This window comes from Gopherus flavomarginatus, chromosome 8, assembly GCF_025201925.1.
Source record: "Gopherus flavomarginatus isolate rGopFla2 chromosome 8, rGopFla2.mat.asm, whole genome shotgun sequence".
In the NCBI taxonomy this organism is placed as follows: Eukaryota; Metazoa; Chordata; order Testudines; family Testudinidae; genus Gopherus; species Gopherus flavomarginatus.
Window position 1 is genome coordinate 54,524,177 of NC_066624.1, and position 20,201 is coordinate 54,544,377.

General features: G+C 43.2%; 1 protein-coding gene and 1 long non-coding RNA gene across 16 annotated transcripts in view; one reads left to right on the forward strand and one right to left on the reverse strand.

Moving 5' to 3' along the window:
* LOC127057093 (uncharacterized) overlaps nucleotides 1-20,201 on the forward strand; it is a 256,427-nt gene that overhangs the window by 127,144 nt on the left and 109,082 nt on the right. The window contains exon 3 of one of the 2 annotated variants that reach the window (XR_007775996.1): nucleotides 12,841-12,937. The exons of the other annotated variant lie outside the window; for it this stretch is intronic. This is a non-coding gene — a long non-coding RNA (uncharacterized LOC127057093). Of the gene's footprint in view, nucleotides 1-12,840; nucleotides 12,938-20,201 lie in introns of those variants that run through there. 2 annotated transcript variants of the gene reach the window in all.
* The window catches only part of HDAC8 (histone deacetylase 8), a 97,637-nt gene that overhangs the window by 17,226 nt on the left and 60,210 nt on the right, over nucleotides 1-20,201 (reverse strand). For 2 of the 14 annotated variants that reach the window (XM_050965587.1, XM_050965585.1), the window contains exon 11: nucleotides 12,001-15,142. The exons of 9 other annotated variants lie outside the window; for them this stretch is intronic. In XM_050965587.1, coding sequence (XP_050821544.1) covers nucleotides 15,110-15,142 — 33 coding nt within the window. In that variant the 3' untranslated portion in view covers nucleotides 12,001-15,109. Of the gene's footprint in view, nucleotides 1-121; nucleotides 210-12,000; nucleotides 15,143-20,201 lie in introns of those variants that run through there. 3 more of the 14 variants (XR_007775978.1, XM_050965586.1, XM_050965588.1) reach the window with 3 other exon arrangements.

Genomic DNA, 20,201 nt, shown 5'->3' on the forward strand with positions numbered 1-20,201 from the left:
TCAGTATGGAAGTATATCTTCTGGAATGGTGGCCGAAGCATGAAGAGGCATATGAATATTTAGCATAACTGGTACATAAATACCTTGAAACGACAGCTACAAAAGTTCCATGCGAATGCCAGTTCTCACTTTCAAGTGACATTGTAAATAAGATGCAGCTAGCAGTATCTCCTGTAAATGTAAACAAACTTCTTTGTCTTAGCAAACGGCTGAAAAAGAAGTAGGACTAAGTGAACTTGTAGGCTCTAAAGTTTTACATTGTTTTGTTACACTTTCACAATAAAGAGATTGTACTACAGTACTTGTATGATGTGAATTGAAAAATACTATTTATTTTATCATTTTTACAGTGCAAATATTTGTAACAAAAAATAATATAAAGTGAGCACTATTCACTTTGTATTCTGTGTTGTAATAGATATCAATATATTTGAAAATGTAGAAAAACATCCATAATATTTAATAAATTTCAATCGGTAGTCTATTGTTTAACGGTGCAATTAATCGCAATTAATTTTTTTGAGTTAACTGTGATTAATCGACAGCCCTAAAAAGGACTTATAGTAATGCTCATAGCAATGGAACAGCAGATTGAAATACTGATCTTCTCAGTCATTTAGACTATAATTTGAGCACTTTGCCTGTATGAACAAGACACACGGATTCCTCCTAGAATGTTAGGAGGTGAATGAAGGTCATGTAAAGGGAAGGGTCATTTTTCCTAAGGTAAGATTTTCAGAAGCACTTAATTTCCATTTTCAGAAGAGACCAAGGCATTAAATCACTTTTGAAAATTTTAACCTCGCTCTTCAATAAAGTCTTAGATTTTGCTGATGGTCCGAGTATCATGATAACAAAAATTCACCCACGAAAGCTCATGTAGTCTGTTAGTCTACAAGGTGCCACAGGATTCTTTGCATGATAATAATGGTAATTTCTATCATATGCATACCTCAAATGCATACGGCATCTCCACTAGTTACATTATATTCTCAATGCTCCATGGTTGTTATAGCACACTAACATCCTAGCGCCTACTAATGATAAACTTACAATACAGTTTCCATGCACATCTACTTTTCATATGTCCACAACTTTCTGAAATAGTCACCTTTCAAGAGCGGGACATTTTCCTTGTTTGGTTTGTGCCCTGAGGTGAATTTGGAAAGGGTTTTCCAATTCACCTCCGGTTCACATTGTGGGACAACTATGAACATTTTCCCCATGGTAAAAAGCATTCTTACCTTGCTTAACAGGGATACAGCAAAAACAACTGATACTTGAATGGAGCAGTGGTTTTCAACCTTTTTTCATTTGCGGACACCTCAAAAATTTCAAATGGCGGTGTGGACTCCTTTGGAAATTTTAGACAGTCTGCAGATCCCCACGGGTCCATGGATCACAGGTTGAAAGCCACTGGTCTAGAGCCTTTAATTGGTTTGAGTTTGCAAAGGAGCTTAGTGCAATGCATGCATTAGCATGGAATAATGCACAAAGCAAGTTATTTCAAGGAATTTACACATTCAGCTGAAAAAGCTGCTAAGCTCAATAAGATCTTTTAATTTCATTTCTATAAAAGAAACAGGAAATAAAATGAAAAACACTGCAATGTTAGGGTTGCAGAGTTAAGTCACAAAAAGTTCAAAAATGAAAAGGTTACGGTTCTAACAGCAAAGTTGCCTCAGTTGCACTATTTTCTATTCCTTTTTTTTCTGTAAAAGTATATCATGGTTTATGACATAAGCAGGGCCGGCTCCAGGCACCAGCTAAGGAAGCAGGTGCTTGGGGCAGCCAATACAAAGGGGCGGCACTCCATCCGCTGCTGGGGCGGCACACCCGGGTCTTCGGCGGCGGATCCCTCAGTCTCTTTCTTCCTCTTTGAGCTGCCGCTGAAGTATCGCTGAAGAGGAGGAGAGGGAGTGAAGGACCCACCGCTGTACTGCCGCCAAAGAATGGAGCGGCACAATTGAGCTGCCACTGAAGTGCTGCCGATTGGCTCCCCCCAGCCGCTTGGGGGGGCAGAAAACCTGGAGCCGGCCCTGGACATAAGTATAACATGCCCATAACTCATTTTTATGGACAACAATGAGGATAGTACTGTTGTCGGAGCCTTAACTTTTGCATTTCCAGACTTTAAAATCACAATACTATTAAAATCACAAACTCCACATGAATACAGTTAATTAATACTGCACATGAATACAGTTAAGACAGCAATTAATTACCAAGGACCATCTTGTTGTTTATGGAAATGCAATTTTTTTGTATTTAATAACTAATATCCCAATCCTGCAATTGGTTTCATGTGCAGATGGTTCCAAAGACTCTGTGTGGATGCAGAGCACGTGACTGCTCAACTGTGCTAAGTTATTTTCTGTTTTAGAACAATTTTTGTGAATCTTAAAATAGCGTTTTTACATAAGCACAGAAAAGCAATGTCTAAATAAATTCTCCCAGCCACTCCTCAATTAAACATGCAGCAAACGACTCATGGGAATTTGCTTATTTCTGATGAGTTATGGAGGGCCAATTGCGGAAAGACACATCAGCCCCAAAAAATCAAAAGGCCATCTTTGATTCTCTTTGAGACGGTGGATTTTATGAGACTTAATGTTTCCAAAACTGTTACAAACAACCCAGTCGCATCAGCCATCTTGAAATCAATCCCTCACAGGCTAGATGTTGCCAAGGGATGGTATTCAAGGCATCGAAAAGACTCATTTTGATTTTTCTCTTGGCAGAACAAGAACATTAAGAGAAGGCAACTTTGTGCTCCAGTAATTACAAAGACAGATGCCTTCATTTTGCTTCACATTCAGATATCCTTGGCAAAAAAACACCTTCGATGTTATAAACTCAGATTTTTAAAATTGTAGGTACAAACATTGTAGAAATACCAAAGTGCAGAAATCACTTGGTGCAGAATTCTAAAAATCTACAATGGGAAAACAATTGAAAGTTACTTAAATGAAATGAGAGTAATGTGCGCCTGAGTCTGCCTCCCTGGTGAGTCAAGCCTATGACATTTCAGTGACAACATTTACAATTCCATTGCTGATCATTCTAATGGATGGAAAGGTGAAGGGGATGGGAGCGATGTCATGGGAGACTGAACGTAGGAGCTGCTGCCAGGAAGGAAATAGAGAGGGGAGAAATGAAAAGATTCAAAGAGAAGGAAAGAGGGACAGAAAGGAGGATGAGAAGTAATGAGAAATAAAGGGTAGAAATAGCAGTGCTCCTAAAAGGGAGGAGGCCAAATGCAACACCAAAATACCGAACAAAACAAACAAACTTCAGTTACTACATAAAAGGCTAGATTCTATCCTTGATCTTACTGCAAAACTCTCCCTGACATCAACAGAAAACTGCAGCAGATGGAGGGGAGCATGCAGTCCTACCCTTACCACCTGGTCCACTGTACTGCCAACCCAAAGCATGCAAAAATCATGAATCCTCGCACCCCCCCCCCAAATCATGAGATTATTTAAAACCATTAAATGTGGGATTCTTTTTTCCGAGTCTTTAGGGGTGACATTTTCAAGCCTTTCTCCACAACCAAAAGAGCTAGAAACTTAATTTTTAAGTGAAACTGAGTTCCTCTCACAGCCATGTGGCTCAAGGAACTGGGGGCTTTAAAAGCACCAAATATCACAAGACTTAGCAACACTGAGGACCGGTACGTATCCGGTTGTTCCACTTTAATCTGCTTTGTGGCAACATGTTTCAGCAAATGCTCTCTCCCAGGCAATGAACTCTTACTGTTTCCTTAGAAAGGGGAGCAAAGCCTGTGTTTGTATAGCAGGAAAGTGGCCCCTGGATTACAGTCAACCTGCTCCGATTAAGGATCTCAAAAGGCTGCCCAGCCTGACAGCTTGATTTCCAGATTTCAGTTAATCAGAATAGGAGTTCCTATTTAAAGCAAAGAAAATAAGGAATCAGGAAGTGCCAGCCCTTGTTTCTCTGTAGAGGTGTTGACAGGCTATTAAATCATTAGCGGTTCCTTGCCAGGAGTAGCAGAATAAATCTGGGAACCTGACAAACGGACAGCAGTTCTGTGCACAGAGACATATACACAGAGAAAGTACATGCTGTTATCTCATAGCTGTGTAAATATTTCAGCTGACATTTCATTAGATCCAAACCAGTTTCCCTCACATCAGTGTTTTTTAAATCGGCTTCTACCAGTTCACAATAAATATGCTAACCTATCCCTCAAGTACAATGCAGGCAGCCTGGATTAGCATCCAGAAAGATTACCAAGCGCAGGTATGTACAGAACAGAAGTGGTGCACATGCATGAAAAAGGACAATTCCCAGAAGACATTACAAAGTTAATGACACGTGATGGGATTTTTCTTTTTCTTCCCCCTACCATTTAATTACTTAAGAGACTAGAAGGTAAACTGTTACATACCTGCTCAAAGCAGTAGCTTTGTACTTACACTGGAGTGAGGAGAGAATTTTTGTTATCTTGGAGTCTGAATAATACTGTGAAGAAGTTAAGTCTGTAGCGCACAAAGGGGTAAAACGATGTCAGACCCAAGGAGCAATGGAATAGAAACCATCTTGAATGATAGATTATTTAGATTACAGTATCAGAAGGGTAACCGTGTTAGTCTGGATCGGTAAAAGCAGCAAAGAATCCTGTGGGACCTTATAGACTAACAGACGTTTTGGAGCATGAGCTTTCGTGGGTGAATACTGCATCTGACGAAGTGGGTATTCACCCACGAAAGCTCATGCTCCAAAACATCTGTTAGTCTATAAGGTGCCACAGGATTCTTTGCTAGATTACAGTAGTATCCAGCAGCCTCAACTGAGGTCAGGGCCGGTATGTGAAGCACTGTACAACCATATAGTAAGAGCCCCTTTCCTGAAGAGCTAATGATCTATATAGACAAGACATACAAAATGTGGGAGGGGAAACTGAGACACAGAGAGAGAAAGTGACTTGTCTAAAGACACATAGCAGGTCAGTGGCAGAGCTGGAAAAAGAACCCAGGCCTTCTGGCCCCAGGCCACCATGCTAGCCACAAAGAGAGGAACTCATTATGGTAAGAAATGAACAGTAAATTTAAATCAACCAAATGAGACTGAGTTGGTCAGAGCTTCTTGGAAAGTAAAGAGGGACAGGGGGGCTGAAGGAAAAGAAGACATGAAAGAGGCAGATGATGTGTTTCTCTCCCTTCTGCACCCTCTCCATGCTTTGGAACTGTCAAATCCTCCAAGACATATATTTGCAGTCTCCGATCTTACTGTGCTTTGTAGGGCTAACGCTAGCCAGCACAAAACAATCTACCAGCTAGTTTTGTGGTGAAGCAGAACCTTGAAGGGGAACATAAATCACTAGATTACTGGGGGTACAGATCCCAGAGTTTGCTAAGCCAATTCCCCTTATTGTGTGCATCTTGGGATGGGAGATTCCCTTTTAACAACAGGTTCAGTTCCTCCACAGGAAGCAGAGGGGAGTAAGGGTGGCCAGCCCACTTCCCTAAGGGCTGGTAGCTCAGCAGGACTTCCGTGCATAAAGCCATCTACACATGAGCCCTTACCTAGCGAAGTCCTGGCCACCCACACATTCCTTCATTTCTCCAGCAGAGGAGAAGAGTGAATCTTTCTGTGTCTGAACCCAGCAGGAAACAACATCCTGTTTCGGATAGACTCAGAGGTTAGGATAAATTGTTGTTTTAAATGTCCTCTTTCCTTTAAACCATGTGGTGGCTTTGTAAACAGCCTGGGAATCTGTACACATTATATCCATACCATCTTTGACCGTATCCTAGTTTAAGGGCGTTCAGGCTTGCTGCCCCTTTCCACAGGACACTGTAAATCGTGTCCATTAATAATAAATCTGTTTGGCCATTGGTGGAATGAAAGAATAGGAGAGTCCTTGAACTACAATCCCAGTATGCTCTGAGTTCCCTATGGTGTAGCCCTGGACATCCATTCCAAGTTCAGGCTGCATCATAAGAGTGAGTGCTGGGTAGACTCAGGGTTGAGCATTTGGGAGATACATCTGTCACAGTTACATGCATGGTACACTAAGTCCAGACCGCCCAGTGAGCTCAGACAAATAGTGCACAGCCAGCCTCAGCATCAACACTGATGTGCATTGTGAAATGTTTCTGGCTGAGCTGAGCCATCAGGTCACTCCAATCAAGATGGAGAAATTCATACTGTGCTTATCTATGGAAGACTAGGGTAGCTGCTACCTGCTCTAGTTGATGTAGGGGGAGAGATAGCTCAGTGGTTTGTGCATTGGCCTGCTAAACCCAGGCTTGTGAGCTCAATCCTTGAGGGGGCCCTTTGGGGAACTGGGGTAAAAATCTGGGGACTGGTCCTGCTTTGAGCAGGGGTTGGACTAGATGATCTCCTGAGGTCCCTTCCAACCCTGATACTCTATGGTTCTATGTAAATTAGCTGGTGGGATAAGCTTGGCTGGCTTTGCTGAACTCCAAACAGCAATGCACTGAACCCATGGTCAATACATAACTGAGCATTGTATAAATTAAACTGTTAAAACTAAAAGACCCAAATCAAAATAAGCCACCTCACCTTCTTGCCTACAGAAAATAGTCACATGTTGCTGGAGTCCCATGCAGCACCTCACTATGAAGAGTTAGACAAACAACTGAATGCATCTGGGTGTCTCTAGCACTTCAGGCTTGTTCTCTTTAAACAAGAAGGGGTTTTCCAGGCATACAAACGGGCTTTTCTTCTTACTAGCATTCACAGCTGTGGATGCCTCTATCTAGAAATGTATACTGTGCTCCTCACCCTGCTCCCTGCCTCTCCCATCACAGGCAGTTCATGTAGCTACCTATGACAATAGTATTCTGGTTAGCTAATCAACAGGAGCCAACATGCCTCACTTTTTGCTCCTTTGTCTGTGCATCAGCACTACTAAGATGCTAAAGCAAAACTGCACACATTTCTGGAGACAGGGTTTCAGCAATGAGCCTCCTAGGAGAGATTAGTGATAATATGAATTGGTTTCTATCATCTTCTGAAATTATGCTCTGACTTGCTTCCTCTTGTCAGCGCTGGTGATAAGTGCCAGATTCACAGCCCTGGAGAATGAATATCTGTTCTTGGGAGCAGTACAACGTGGGCAGCAGTTGTATAAGTGGTCCCACCCTGACCCCAACAATGCCTCACAGCCTGCAGGCGCCATCTCTAGGGGAGAAAGGCTCCTTTAGTATGGCGGATTATGGAGATCAAGCCAGAACACAGCCTGCTGCAAATCCTCAGCCAGTATTTATCAACATGCCATGACTAGTGATGGGCTGATCTCAGAAGGCGCTAAGGTCTGGTTCAGATGAGCATCCAAAGCTGAGAATCTCTGCTGAATTCTCCAAACTAGGCTGGAAGTTTCATGAAACTGCCAGTGCTTTATACTGCTGATTGGATTGGGAGTATTGTGAGGACAGATGCTACAATCCTGGTCCTGTGTCATTTCTGGCTGGAATCAGGAAAAGCAAAAGCAGAACAGCCATAATAAGAAAGAAAAAAATAGTTCAAGTGAACTTTCTCAAACATTTTGGGTGAAAGTCCTGAAGTAGGGTAGGTGTGTCTTGCTAATGCCTAATCCTCACCCTCAAATCATCTCTTCTCTCGGAATGAGAAAATTCAGAGCCCAGAGCATTGCTGAGTATATACAGAATGGGAAAACTGAAACTAGATAAGGACAAGATCTGCTAAGAAAGGCAGAGGGAATGGCATATTACCAGTCACACCAGGACTTCACTGTATCCCCTGCATTCAACAGGCAGAAAGGGGCCTTTACTTTTTGCTTTCCTAGCTCATTGCACTGAAGAATATTAAAGAGTGATCTAACAGTCTCCAAAACTCTCTTCTTTCACAGCACACTGCCAAACTGAGCCCTCCTGTACATTCCTTCTGTGAACTGACTCCATTTCTTCAAGGGTCCTGACTGGGTGTTAGTCCTAGGCTTGTGTGCGCCAATGACTGCTTAAAAGTCCTAACTAATATGTAAAACAGTCTTTCCACAGCTCCACTCGTTTATCAGTCCTGGCTATTAATTTCTCCCTGACAGGTAGACAATTTCAGTCAGCAACATTTCCAGCCGACTGTTCTTCCTTTGAGTGACAGGCGGATGCATCAGTTCCTGCACTGGCTGAGGGGTTGCAAAACAATGGCTGGAAAACACCACAGAGCCACTTCCTGTTGTAACTCTATCTTCTGAAGAGGCAAAGAAAACAGCCAACCCTCCAGTGGGACGGCATGTTTGTGTTGGCTTGGGAGGGAGGTGGCATGTGACTGTTTCTGTTGCTGGAGTTTTTAAGAGAATTTGCCTGGCCCTACAGTGAGCAAGACATAAAAATGAAATAAAAACAGCCCTATTTCCGCCCAGTACAAGGAGAGTTCATCTGCAGCGGGGAAACCGGTGGAATATAGGGCACTTCAGAATGAGGTATTTAGGTTTATTTTTTAAAAGCACACTGCCAACACATGTGGCATGGCCTGTCCCAGGATGACCATCCCATCACATGATATTTCAGAGGGGGATGGAAAGTGCCCCCATCTCCTCCCTGCCTGTGCAGCAGACACAGCCCTAGATTTGTATACGCTGGAGAATTCACCTTTGGATCAGGTTGAATGTGAAGGGAAATACTGGTAGCTGTTCTTCAGGGTTATAAAACTGACAGAGAGGGAAAGAATTTGCCTTCAAGATGTTGGACTAAACAGAGACATTAGAGTGACAAGGTGGGAGAGGTAATATCTTTTATTGGACCAACTTCTATTGGTGAGAGAGACAAGTTTTCAAGGGGAACAGAGCTTTGAGGGGTGCATGAAAACTTCAGGGACTTAGATAATACTCAAAACTGACCATTTGCATGCATGTATGCAGTGACAACACGAGCTAGCCTGGCCCAAAGCACTTCAGGATTCCAGATCTAATCACAGTGTTTGGGGAACTCAACCACGAATTGAAGCCTGGGAGAACTTGTGATCAGAGAGCCCAATCCCTCAGCACAGGCAGCTGAATAAGAACAATTCCTTTATGAAGCACAGTGCTGCCGTGCAGAAGCCGATCCCTAGAGATGAAAGGAAGAGAGGATCAAGTACTTCCCTACATGGCTGACACTGGTGATCTGAGAATAGCCATGACTGAAACCAATTAAAACCAGCAGAAACACTGAAACCAGAATTGTGCCTGCACATGCGAGGGTCTGAACGTGGCCTCAACTCTCTTGAGATGGTGGACGGCGTAAGGAGAGGGCATCTGCTTCATCTTATACCTCCTCCTGAGGTACCACCACCCCTCTTGGCAGCAGGTAAATTACAAAATTTGCAAACCCAGTGGATGGGCAAATAAATTCAAGCTGCACTATGACACCAGACAGCTACTGTATCACTTACACTACTGCTGACCTTAGCCCAGAGACATCCCGGACAGCTTCACCCACTTACATCATGTTCGAGTTTGGCCCTAGATCCCTACAATTAAGGGATCCCCAATGAACCTTAAGAAGTCTATCACATGACTCATTAAGAAAGGCAGCTGGATGTGCGAAACCATTGCCTAGAGAAACAGGTCCAACCTACTGAGCTTGTAAATCCAGCTCTGAATCACTTCCCACAGGTCAGGATACATGGGGAAGCATCATTGCAAACCTCTCATTTAGCTGGCCATCGCAACTCAAGTTAATAAACCCTAATCTGTCTAAACGCCTCCCTTCCCCACCCATATCCCCTTCATCGCCTAAGCCTTTCCTCCAGCTCTCCTCAACACCACCACACACTGACTTAGCAAAACTAAAAGCCCTTTTTCTTTCCAAGTTACTGTATACACAGATCACTTGGACCTTGCCTACACACAAAGGTTGCCCCAGTGTAACTTTAAAGCAGCGTACCATTCAGGTATGGAACAGCTTCCATATGAGGAGAGATAAAAAGATTGGGGCTTTTTAGCTTAGAAAATAGACGAATAAGGGGGGATGTGATAGAGGTCTATAAAAATCATGACTGGTGTGGAGACAGTAAATAAGGAAGCATTATTCACTCCTCATAACAAGAACTAGGAGTCACTAAATGAAATTAATAGGCAGCAGGTTTAAAACAAGCAAAAGGAAGTATTTCTTAGAATCGTGGAATATCAGGGTTAGATGGGACCTCAGGAGGTCATCTAGTCCAACCCCCTGCTCAAAGCAGGACCAATCCCCAGGCAGATTTTTGCCCCATATCCCTAAGTGCCCCCCTCAAGGATTGAACTCACAACCCTGGGTTTAGCAGGTCAATGAGCTATCCCTCCCTCCCCCCCCCCCCCGCATTCTTCATACAATGCACAGTCAGACTGTGGAATTCTTTGCCAGAGAATGTTGTGAAGGCCAACACTATAATAGGGTTCAAAAAAGAACCAGATAAGTTCATGGAGGATAGGTCCATCAATGGCTACTAGCCAGGATGGGCAGGGATGGTGTCCCTAGCCTTGGTTTGCTAGTGGCTAGGAATGGGCAACAGTGGATGGAACATTTGATGATTACCTGTTCTGTTCATTCCCTCTGGGACACCTAGCATTGGTCACTGTCAGAAGACAGGATACTGGGCTAGATGGACTATGGATCTGACCCAGTATGGCCATTAAAAACCGACTTGAGTTAATCTGGTGCAAACTCGTATGTGGACACACCTCAACTGGTTTGCAACTTGCCTGTACCGATTTAGGGTTTGTCTATACAAGAAATTTCTCTACAGCTAAAACGGGTAGAACGCCCTGTGTAAACAAGTCCCTAGCTTACATCAGTAATGAGTCTTCTGGCTCCAGCTCTCTACGTCTCCTCTCCATTCAGGTGCACTCACAGAGCAGACTGAGGGGAGAACCCCCAAACAACACTTGAATTGCTTCGCTCTAGGATACAGCTTCACTGCAGTGTTAATGCTGATGAGGGGCACTCAGCTTTGAGCACCTGGGCTAGCCTAGCTGGGTGACAGCAGAGACACTGCAAAGCCTTGCCTGAGTGTTCCCATTCCACTGAGCCCATGTTGGCATTGCATTTCCCTGCATGGCACTAGGACTGCTGGGGGCATATCCAATGGGCCTTTTGCTGCAGTGAGCTGAGCTGCTCTACGGATTATCTCCCAGCAAATTGTGGAAGAATACGCCTGTCCTTCTGGACACTCAGGAAATTGTAAGGCAGCACAGGAGGACTAGCAGCATCCATGTGACTTAGCCTGCAACCTCACTGCAAAGTGGGCAGGTTACCAGCCTGAGTGAAAGCTGCACCCAGGTTCTAGCCGATATCCTCAGCTCAGCCAGCTAGTTTGAGTATAAAGCACCAGCACACCTCAAGTCAGAGGTTGTGGGTGTAGACCGGAGCTGGGATAGTGTCAACACCAGAGTAAGGATTTGAGTTCACGATGCAGTGAAGACACACCCACAAGCTGCTGTGGCTGAGTTGCTTCTTTTGATTTCTTGTGATGAACAGGATGTAGAGCAGGTGAAGGAAGCCTGTTAGCCCAAATGCAGATTGCACAGGACAGGCAGATTATCTCTGCTCTCTTGCCATCCTGCCTGGAATGGCCTTGCAGCTTCTAAAGACAAGTCTTTAATCAGTTGTCAAAAATTGCTAAGAACCTTGCAAGGGGTTCTGTAGCTGTATTTACAGAGCTTTCCATCCTTGGAAACAACTGCCCATCCTTTATGGTTCAGTAGCAAAGCTCCTGAGGTTTAGAAGTGGTGTTGCTCTGGAAGCCAGGTCTTACGTTACCATTAACCTGTATACGTTAAAAGCTGTGTCAATAAAGTGGGCATTTTACTGCTGCTGCAGCCCTAGTACAAAATCTTTGTGCCAGACAGATTCAGCCCAGCAGGGACACAGTGGTCAGAAATGGCCAAGGACAGCTCTCTGGTTAGTTAGGAAAATATCACTCCCACTAGTCTGACATTATCATCAGCAGCTTTTCTGTACAGTAGCAGGAGTTCAGAACACTGATGAGCTTCCTCCTAATGAAAAGAACAGGAGCACTTGTGGCATCTTAGAGACTAACAAATTTATTTGAGCATAAGTTTTCGTGGGCTACAGCCCAGTTCGTTGGATGCATAGAATAGAACATATAGTGAGGAGATATATATACACATATAGAAAACATGAAAAGGTGGGAGTTGCTCAACCAACTCTAAGAGGCTAATTAATTAAGATGAGCAATTATCAGCAGGAGAAAACACACTTTTGTAATAATCAACAAGATGACCCATTTCAGACAGTCTGACAAGAAGGTGTGAGGATACTTATCATGGGGAAATAGATTCAATGTGTATAATGGCTCAGCCATTCCCAGTCTCTGTTCAAGCCTAAAATGATGATATCTAGTTTGTGTATTAATTCAAGTTCAGCAGTTTCTTGTTGGAGTCTGTTTTTGAAGCTTTTCTGTTGCAAGATTGCCATCTTTAAATCTGTTACTGAGTGACCAGAGAGGTTGAAGTGTTCTCCTACTGGTTTTTGAATGTTATGATTCCTGATGTCAGATTTGTATCCATTTATTCTTTTGCATAGAGACTGTCCGATTGGCCAATGTACATGGCAGAGGAGCATTGCTGGCACATGATGGTATATATCACATTGGTAGATGAGCAGGTGAATGAGCCCCTGATGGCGTGGCTGATGTGATTAGTCCTATGATGATGTCACTTGAATAGATATGTGGACAGAGTTGGCATTGGGCTTTATTGCAAGGATAGGTTCCTGGGTTCGTGTTTTTGTTCTGTGGTATGTGGTTACTGGTGAGTATTTGCTTCAGGTTGTGGGGGCTGTCTGTAAGCGAGGACAGGTCTGTCTCCCAAGATCTGTGAGAGTGAGGGATCCTCTTTCAGGATAGGTTGTAGATCTTTGATGATGCGCTGGAGAGGTTTTAGTTGGGGGCTGAAGGTGACTGCTAGTGGCGTTCTGTTATTTTCTTTATTGGATCTGTCCTGTAATAGGTGACTTCTGGGGACTCTTCCTGCTCTGTCAATCTGTTTTTTCACTTTAGCATGTGGGCATTGTAGTTTTAAGAATACTTGATAGAGCTCTTGTAGGTGCTTGTCTCTGTCTGTGGGATTGGAACATATATGGTTGTATCTTAGAGCTTGACTGTAGACAGTGGATTGTGTGGTGCGTCCTGGATGGAAGCTGGAGGCATGTAGGTAAGTATAGCGGTCATTAGGTTTCTGGTAAATTCCAGTGTACCCATTGCCCAGTGTCCTCTAGATTAAACTGCAAGCTGATGGGAGAGGGGAGTCATTCCCAGGTTCATCAGGAGCAGATGCACACGTCACATTTTATTTGCCCCCCCAAAAGTATAACTATTAAATCACAATGTAAATTTGGAAGGAAGAAAGGAAGAAAGAGATTTACTGATGGAGGAAAGGTTAGAATAGAGTGCACACTGAACAACAAGAGAAGTGAAGGGTGTAAACACAAAGGACAGTCTGGTCCAAGGGTGAATGGGGTAGTGGGATGAAATTAAACAAAGCGAATCAAGCAGAGTATCTGAGCATTTCCCGTTATGGAAATCTTTTTAAAGGAGGAATATTTTCCTAAGGGAAGTGGTAGAAATCTCATTGTTTCCATCACGTAAAACTGAATAAAACCCTAGAGAGTCAACTGAAGGGATCATTCGTGCAGTGGCCAGAGTTCGCTTCGGCAGGGAGGGCTAGATAAGACCTACTCCAGTACGCTTCCCTCCCTGTCTCCCCAAATGTCTAATTTTAGTGAACCTGGTTTTTAGAGAAGCCATTAGTGATCGTTACCAGTCCAATGTTACCTGTTGGCAACCTTCAGTCTTGCTCTGTCACTCCTAATAAACATTTTTTTCCATGCAGAGAGTGACCAAAATGCTACATATGCACTCCTAGGTTTAGCAGGGTAGGCCCAATGCCACTATATTCCAATTAGGCACAGGGCTAACTACTGCCCTCTTCAAATGCTGGCTGTATGGAGGAGGTCTATCTAGCAGTGCAGTTCTTAGACATGCAGAAGTCGCACTGGTTTAAAGTGATTCATTAAAAAAGTTGCAAACACATCAATTTAGACCTCACTTCTCTGGATTTGTTTTATGGTTACTATTTTTCCACAGGCCCCTCGCCTCATTCAGCACCCAGGATGGATAGTGCTCTCGGGAGACACTGGGGCTGTGACCTGAAGAAGGCTGCTGTGTAGGACCCCTACCTCGCTTGTTGCACAAGTTGGAAAGTGCATCATGAATGAGGGAGAGGACTGTGGGAAGAGAAAGGGATCTGATTTACAGAAGTGCTGAGCACTTGCAGCTACAGCTGAAATCAATAGAAGCTGTGCTCTGAAAATACAAAGTGCTATGTAATGCTAAGTCTGTAAAATTAAGTCCTAGGAATTTCAAAATCAGACACCCACAGTTTACGCTCTCTGTGGCTCACAAAAAAAGACCATAAGGTAGGGGCCCTGTGAAAAAAACAGCATGTAATCATGTAACTAAAGACTGCATCATAATGCGTATGCACAAGGGGGCTGAATTCAGGTTGCATAGGTATAGGACAGGAAGTAAGAGAGCAACCCCCCCTTGCAGTGAGCTGAGATATAAAGGAACCTCCATTTGTAGCTCAGTAGAAGGAAAGTCCCAGACATGCTGTGCTGGCGTTAGAATGAAAGTTTGCCCAGTGGAAGGGTAGAAAAGCTGACTTCAGAAGAGGGCTCCCTGTTTGCCTCACCTTCATTGAATAGTTTCATTTTTTAAAAAGCAATCCCCGGGGCTAGCCAGCCTCATAGGTAGAAGGCGCCAAGCAGCAAGGAGACACTAGAACAAGCCCAAACACACACAGGGGAAACAACAAAAGGGCTACACTATGCTTACAATCAGGCTTTGTGATTGGCTTTTTTTTTTTGTCATCCTAAATGCAAATCTCTCTCTTCCCCACCCCAACCCCCTTGCATGGTCTTGGAAAGGCAGGCCTCCTGTTTGCTCACTTCTGGCAGCATCGTGGCAGCTGGTGGAGTCGGGAGTGGAGTAGAGTTTATTCAGCAGGTACAAAGTCTCTTTTGTTCCCCAGACAGTGCTGAGCTGCGGCTCCTCAGGGCTCTGGGAGAAGGCGAGGAGGTGCCTCAGTAAAATGACTAGGTTCTGTTTGTGGTATCTAAGCAGGACCACAGCAGTGTCTCTTTGATCCCTGGTCATGAAAAGAGCACAAAAGACTGAATAAAAGAATGAAGACCTATACAAACTGGCTACAGGGGCTTTGTCTGCCACAGGACCTCCTCCTGCAGTAGAAGTGCCCTATATTATTACCTCCCTCTGTGGTGGTCACTGGCTGTCGGTCCCTTTCATTAAGATGCCAACATCCCCTCTCCTCCTCCCCATCTCCTCTCACATACAGAGCTCAATACGCCCCACTAAAGCTGCTTTGTGGCCCTGGTACTGAATGCGTTGCAGGCTTGCTGCTGCCTGGATACTTGCAATCAGTAATGCAAACAATTCAGTCATTGCAGGTGCAGAAGGAACACACTGTCCCATGCGGCAAGATCTACTTTTCAAGGTTTGTCCTGGTAAATAAACCCTGAAAGGACATGAGCCACAAAATGCTTGGCTGAGAGCTCATTAAAACTCATTTGAGATTGCATCTTCCTCTGGTATATTTCATGCCTATACCATGCCCTCTGTAATTTACATTGTAAATTCCTTAAAGCAGGGATCCAGCCATCCTGTAGGTTTAGCAAATAGCCTAGCACACTGATGCATGCGCTTTCCTTTTCCACACACTTCTCTTGTTAAGCAAGTCTACTAACATTACCACTTTCAGTTCATTTTTTTTGTTCAGGACCTGAAGTAGGCTAATAAAAGATATTTTAAAAGATTCCTGTTGACTGGCTCACTGCCCCAAGAATTGGTGACAGGGTGCACACTGTGTGGCTTGGTAAAATGGCTTGAAGAAATATGCTCCATCTGGATTTGGAAAGAGGATGATCACACTGTAAGTCAATATTGCATGCTGGGATGAAGAATGTTTATTAACATCATTTACATATTAAATATAAGAGCAGGTGGTATGTGAGAGCTTATTAAGTGAGACCCCAGACTTATCACAAGTTAACAGTATGGCTCTTCAATGGGCAAGGGCTGGACATCTCAGCTTTAGTGCACATGATCTTCCACTACCCAATGTGAAAGCACAGGCAGGATCTTTACTGTTAGCCAAATAAATACTATGTTCAGTGGTTTGAAATGATCCTGTTCAGCAGGGAGAGGTGGAAGGGGAGCTGGTGATGTTAAGAAAACAAACAAAATCTTTCAGACTTCTTGTCAAGACAGTCAGTTGCAGAAATTGTTGGTCTTGGTTATAGTTCAGGAGCTACAAACACATGGAATCTCTGATGGGGAGAACTGGAAAAGTATATTTAAAAACTGAAAAAGGAAATCCTTGCAAAGGAAATATTATCATTAGCCTGGGGAGCTCTGGGCTGAAGGATATTATTGATGCAAACTGTTTACAGTTTCAAAACAGGATTATGCATTTATATTAAAAACAGCATCTGTAATCTAGTGAGAATAAAAATCATGATTCTCAACCTTCATGCTTCAGGGAAAAAGCTGATTCCCAGCTGATCACACTCACCCTCCCTCCCAGACAGTATCACACAAATAGATGCACATTTTAAATAATTCCTTCCTCTGAAGCATCCAGGATTGGCCATTCTCAGAGAGAGGATACTAGCAGGCTAGCTGGCTCATTGGTCTATTCCAGGGATTGGCAACCTTTCAGAAAGTGGTGTGCCGAGTCTTCATATATTCACTCTGATTTCAGGTTTTGCGTGCCAATAAAACATTTTAACGTTTTTAGAAATTCTCTTTCTATAAGTCTATAATATATAACTAAACTATTGTTGTATGTAAAATAAACAAGGTTTTAAAAATGTTTAAGAAGCTTCATTTAAAATTAAAATGCAGAGCCCCCTTGACCGGTGGCCAGGACCTGGGCATGTGAGTATCACTGAAAATCAGCTCGCGTGCTGCCTTTGGCACGTGTGCCACAGGTTGCCTAACCCTGGTCTATTCCAATATAGGAGATTTACTTATACCAGACAGCCATAGGACACGCATGGGGCTTTACAAATTACATAGGAACTGCCCTATAATCAACAATCCTGTCTTCAGCTGTGGCATGTCTAACCCTTTGGAAGAAAGTGCAAGAAACCCTGTAGCGGACAATTATGGAATAAACCTGCCCATGGGGAACTTTTCTTACTTGACTCCTGTCATTGAGTGGTCAGTTTGTGTTCTGAAGCCAGATGGTATCATACCCCTTACATTTATCCTACTTAATGTAACCATGGCTCTACATAGGTCCTTACATGATGCCCAGCCCATCACTGTGGTCTAAGAATACCTCTCAGAAATAATCAATATACGGAATCTCTTTCTCTCTTCCCATCCGCATCTCCCCTCATATTCATCAAATCTCTAAACTGACTCAATCATTTCGATCACTTCATATGAAGGTCTTCCCAGTCCTCTAACCACATTGATGGAACATCTCTGGACCCCTTCATTTCTGGTCTTTCTGAGATGAAGGAGGCCATAACTGAACACAGTGTCACTGATTCTAAACATTTTCAGTATCATCCTAACATTATTTACATCTTTGGCCCTGCTATACAACTGAGCAAATACTTTCATTCAGCAAACCATAAAGATGCCCAAGTCTTTTTCCTGTGTGATTATGTGTAGGCAAGGAATAGTTGGAATGACTCATTGCACATCACTTTGGTAGCTGAAATTCATTGTTGACAATTGCATTGTATTGATCATTCACTTAGCCTGGTAAGGTCCTTCTGCCGCTCTTCCATCTTCTCTGGTTTCAATTAGCCTAAATAATTATGTCACCTACAAATTTTGTCACTTCATTGCTCACCCCCTTCTTCTAGATCATCACAGATATTCAATAAAAGGGGTCCTGGTATGTGACCTTGTGGCAGGCATGCTGCTGCTAGCCTTCTGCATGATGACAATGGACCATTTCTTCACACTGGTTTCATCACCTCAGCCAACATTTGACCCATGACACTACTTCATCTTTCTTTAATAGTTTTTTGAGAGGGACTTTGTCAAAAGTTTTTTAAAAGTCAATTTTAAAATCCAAACAAATGTAACTGACTCAACTTTATCCACTATTTTGATGACACACAAGTGTATTCTAATAGATTGATGGAGTTGAGCCGCAGTTTCTGCAAAAGTAAATCCTTTCACACCATGCTCTGTTCATATAGGTGTTTTACAGCTTTATTCGTTATTTTTCAGCCAATTTATCTGGCATTTAAATAAGGCATCATAGTCACGTTCCTTGCCCTGAACAGTTTACAGTATAAATGGTGCAATACAAAGACTAGGGTACAAGAAAGCTGCATCAGCCGATTGGCAATAGAAACCTATGTGATAGAAGTGGGCTTTAAGCAGAGAGGGAAACCACTTCATGTCCAGAAAGATAGGCTGTTCAGGGCACCAGGACAGCATGAGAGGAGACATGAATATGTAATATGAGCAAGTATTAAGGAGAAATAGCTGAACTTGGGAAATAGGATGTAAGAAGGTAGAAGTAATGAGATGTTAGCAGGGCTGTCAGACCAGAAGGATCAGTGCACCATCACACTATGATCATTCCTAGGGTCTTGGATTTGGAAACAGTTTACAAAGAAACAGATTCTACACTTCCTCTGTCCATCAACACCTGTTTTGTTGGCTGAACCAGTTGGTGGCCACACCACACTGAAATGTAGTGATTCTTTTACTACCATCCTCTTCATGATCTGACAGCCAGACATGATGCTCCTGGCAGGCACTGAGATCAAAGAATTTACTGCAGAAAACCTACTTAGAATTCTTAAGCTGAGCCGATGGCTCTACAACTGGAATGGGGATGTCTGCTGGGCAGCCAATGCAACTCCTCCTCCAGATCCCATGCCTCTTCAATCACTGTGATCTAGGGTCATCTCCAAGTACACCCATCTGGGAACATGCATTCAAGACAGCTCTTTGAACATCAGCTTCATCTCAACCCTTGAAAACTACAAGCACTGTAATGCTACAACAGGAATCTGCTGCTGATCTGGTCTGGTCAATTTCAGACCCTAAACTCAGAGCAATCCCAGCTCCACAGGCAAAGCATCTCCCTTTCCATAACCCATTCCCTGGCCAAGCTTGTTCAGATTAAGAAGTCATAAGGCCTGGAGCCAAATGATGCAATGTTATATGCACAGCAGCATCCTCCAACTGTTCCATTTCTGCATTACACTAATCCCTCAGTACTGTTTAGAAATCATTAAATGCTGAATATTCAGATTAACAAGAATAGAAAGGTAATGACTGATACCTGTTAATTTCTGAAATTCTGAAATAATACCTTATTTACTCTCCATGTATACTCAAGGTTCATTCATGTGTTCCCCAGCTGTGGTCAGAGGTTCACATTTAAATAGAATACCCTTAAAAAGGCTTCATAAGCCTTACAATGGCTAATCACCTCTTTCAAGCTTGAATCTGAAATTCCTTTCCTTTCCTTTCCATGAATTTGCTCTTTACCTATTTCTACACATACTAGTTGGTTAGATCCTCAAGATGAAAGGCACTACAGAAGTTCCAAGTACTGTGCTGTTATTGTAGGGCTGGGCTGAATACTCTGGTTTGTTTTGGTAGGGTTGCTAGCACTGAACTTCGATGTGGGAATGGAAGAGCACTGAAATATGTGGCTTGGGAAGAAACACCTAGTTATCTGGATTCAGCAAACAGACTGACAGGTGCAAAATTTTATCTAGACAGCGTTCCTTCAAGTTAAAGCAGCAAAGAATCCTGTGGCACCTTATAGACTAACAGACGTTGTGGAGCATGAGCTTTCGTGGGTGAATACGCACTTCGTCGGATGCATCTTCAAGTTGATCCCCTTGCCCTGTTCAAAACTTTAGGATACCATTGTTCAGATTATGCATTTCAAGATAGCTTGTGTTAAAAGAACACCACCTGGCCCCATGACTCTGGAATAGCAGCAGTTGGTACAGTTTGGAAGTTGCATCTGGAACTTTCTATAAATCCAGGGAAAACAAGGCTAAATTTAACCTGAGAAAGGGCTTGCTTTTTTCTGGTGAAAATATGTGCATGTCCCAAAGAACAATTTGTGCAAACAGGTGAACCCCTCTCTGAAACCGACTGGCTTCCAGAATCCCTTGTAAAAAGATGCAGAT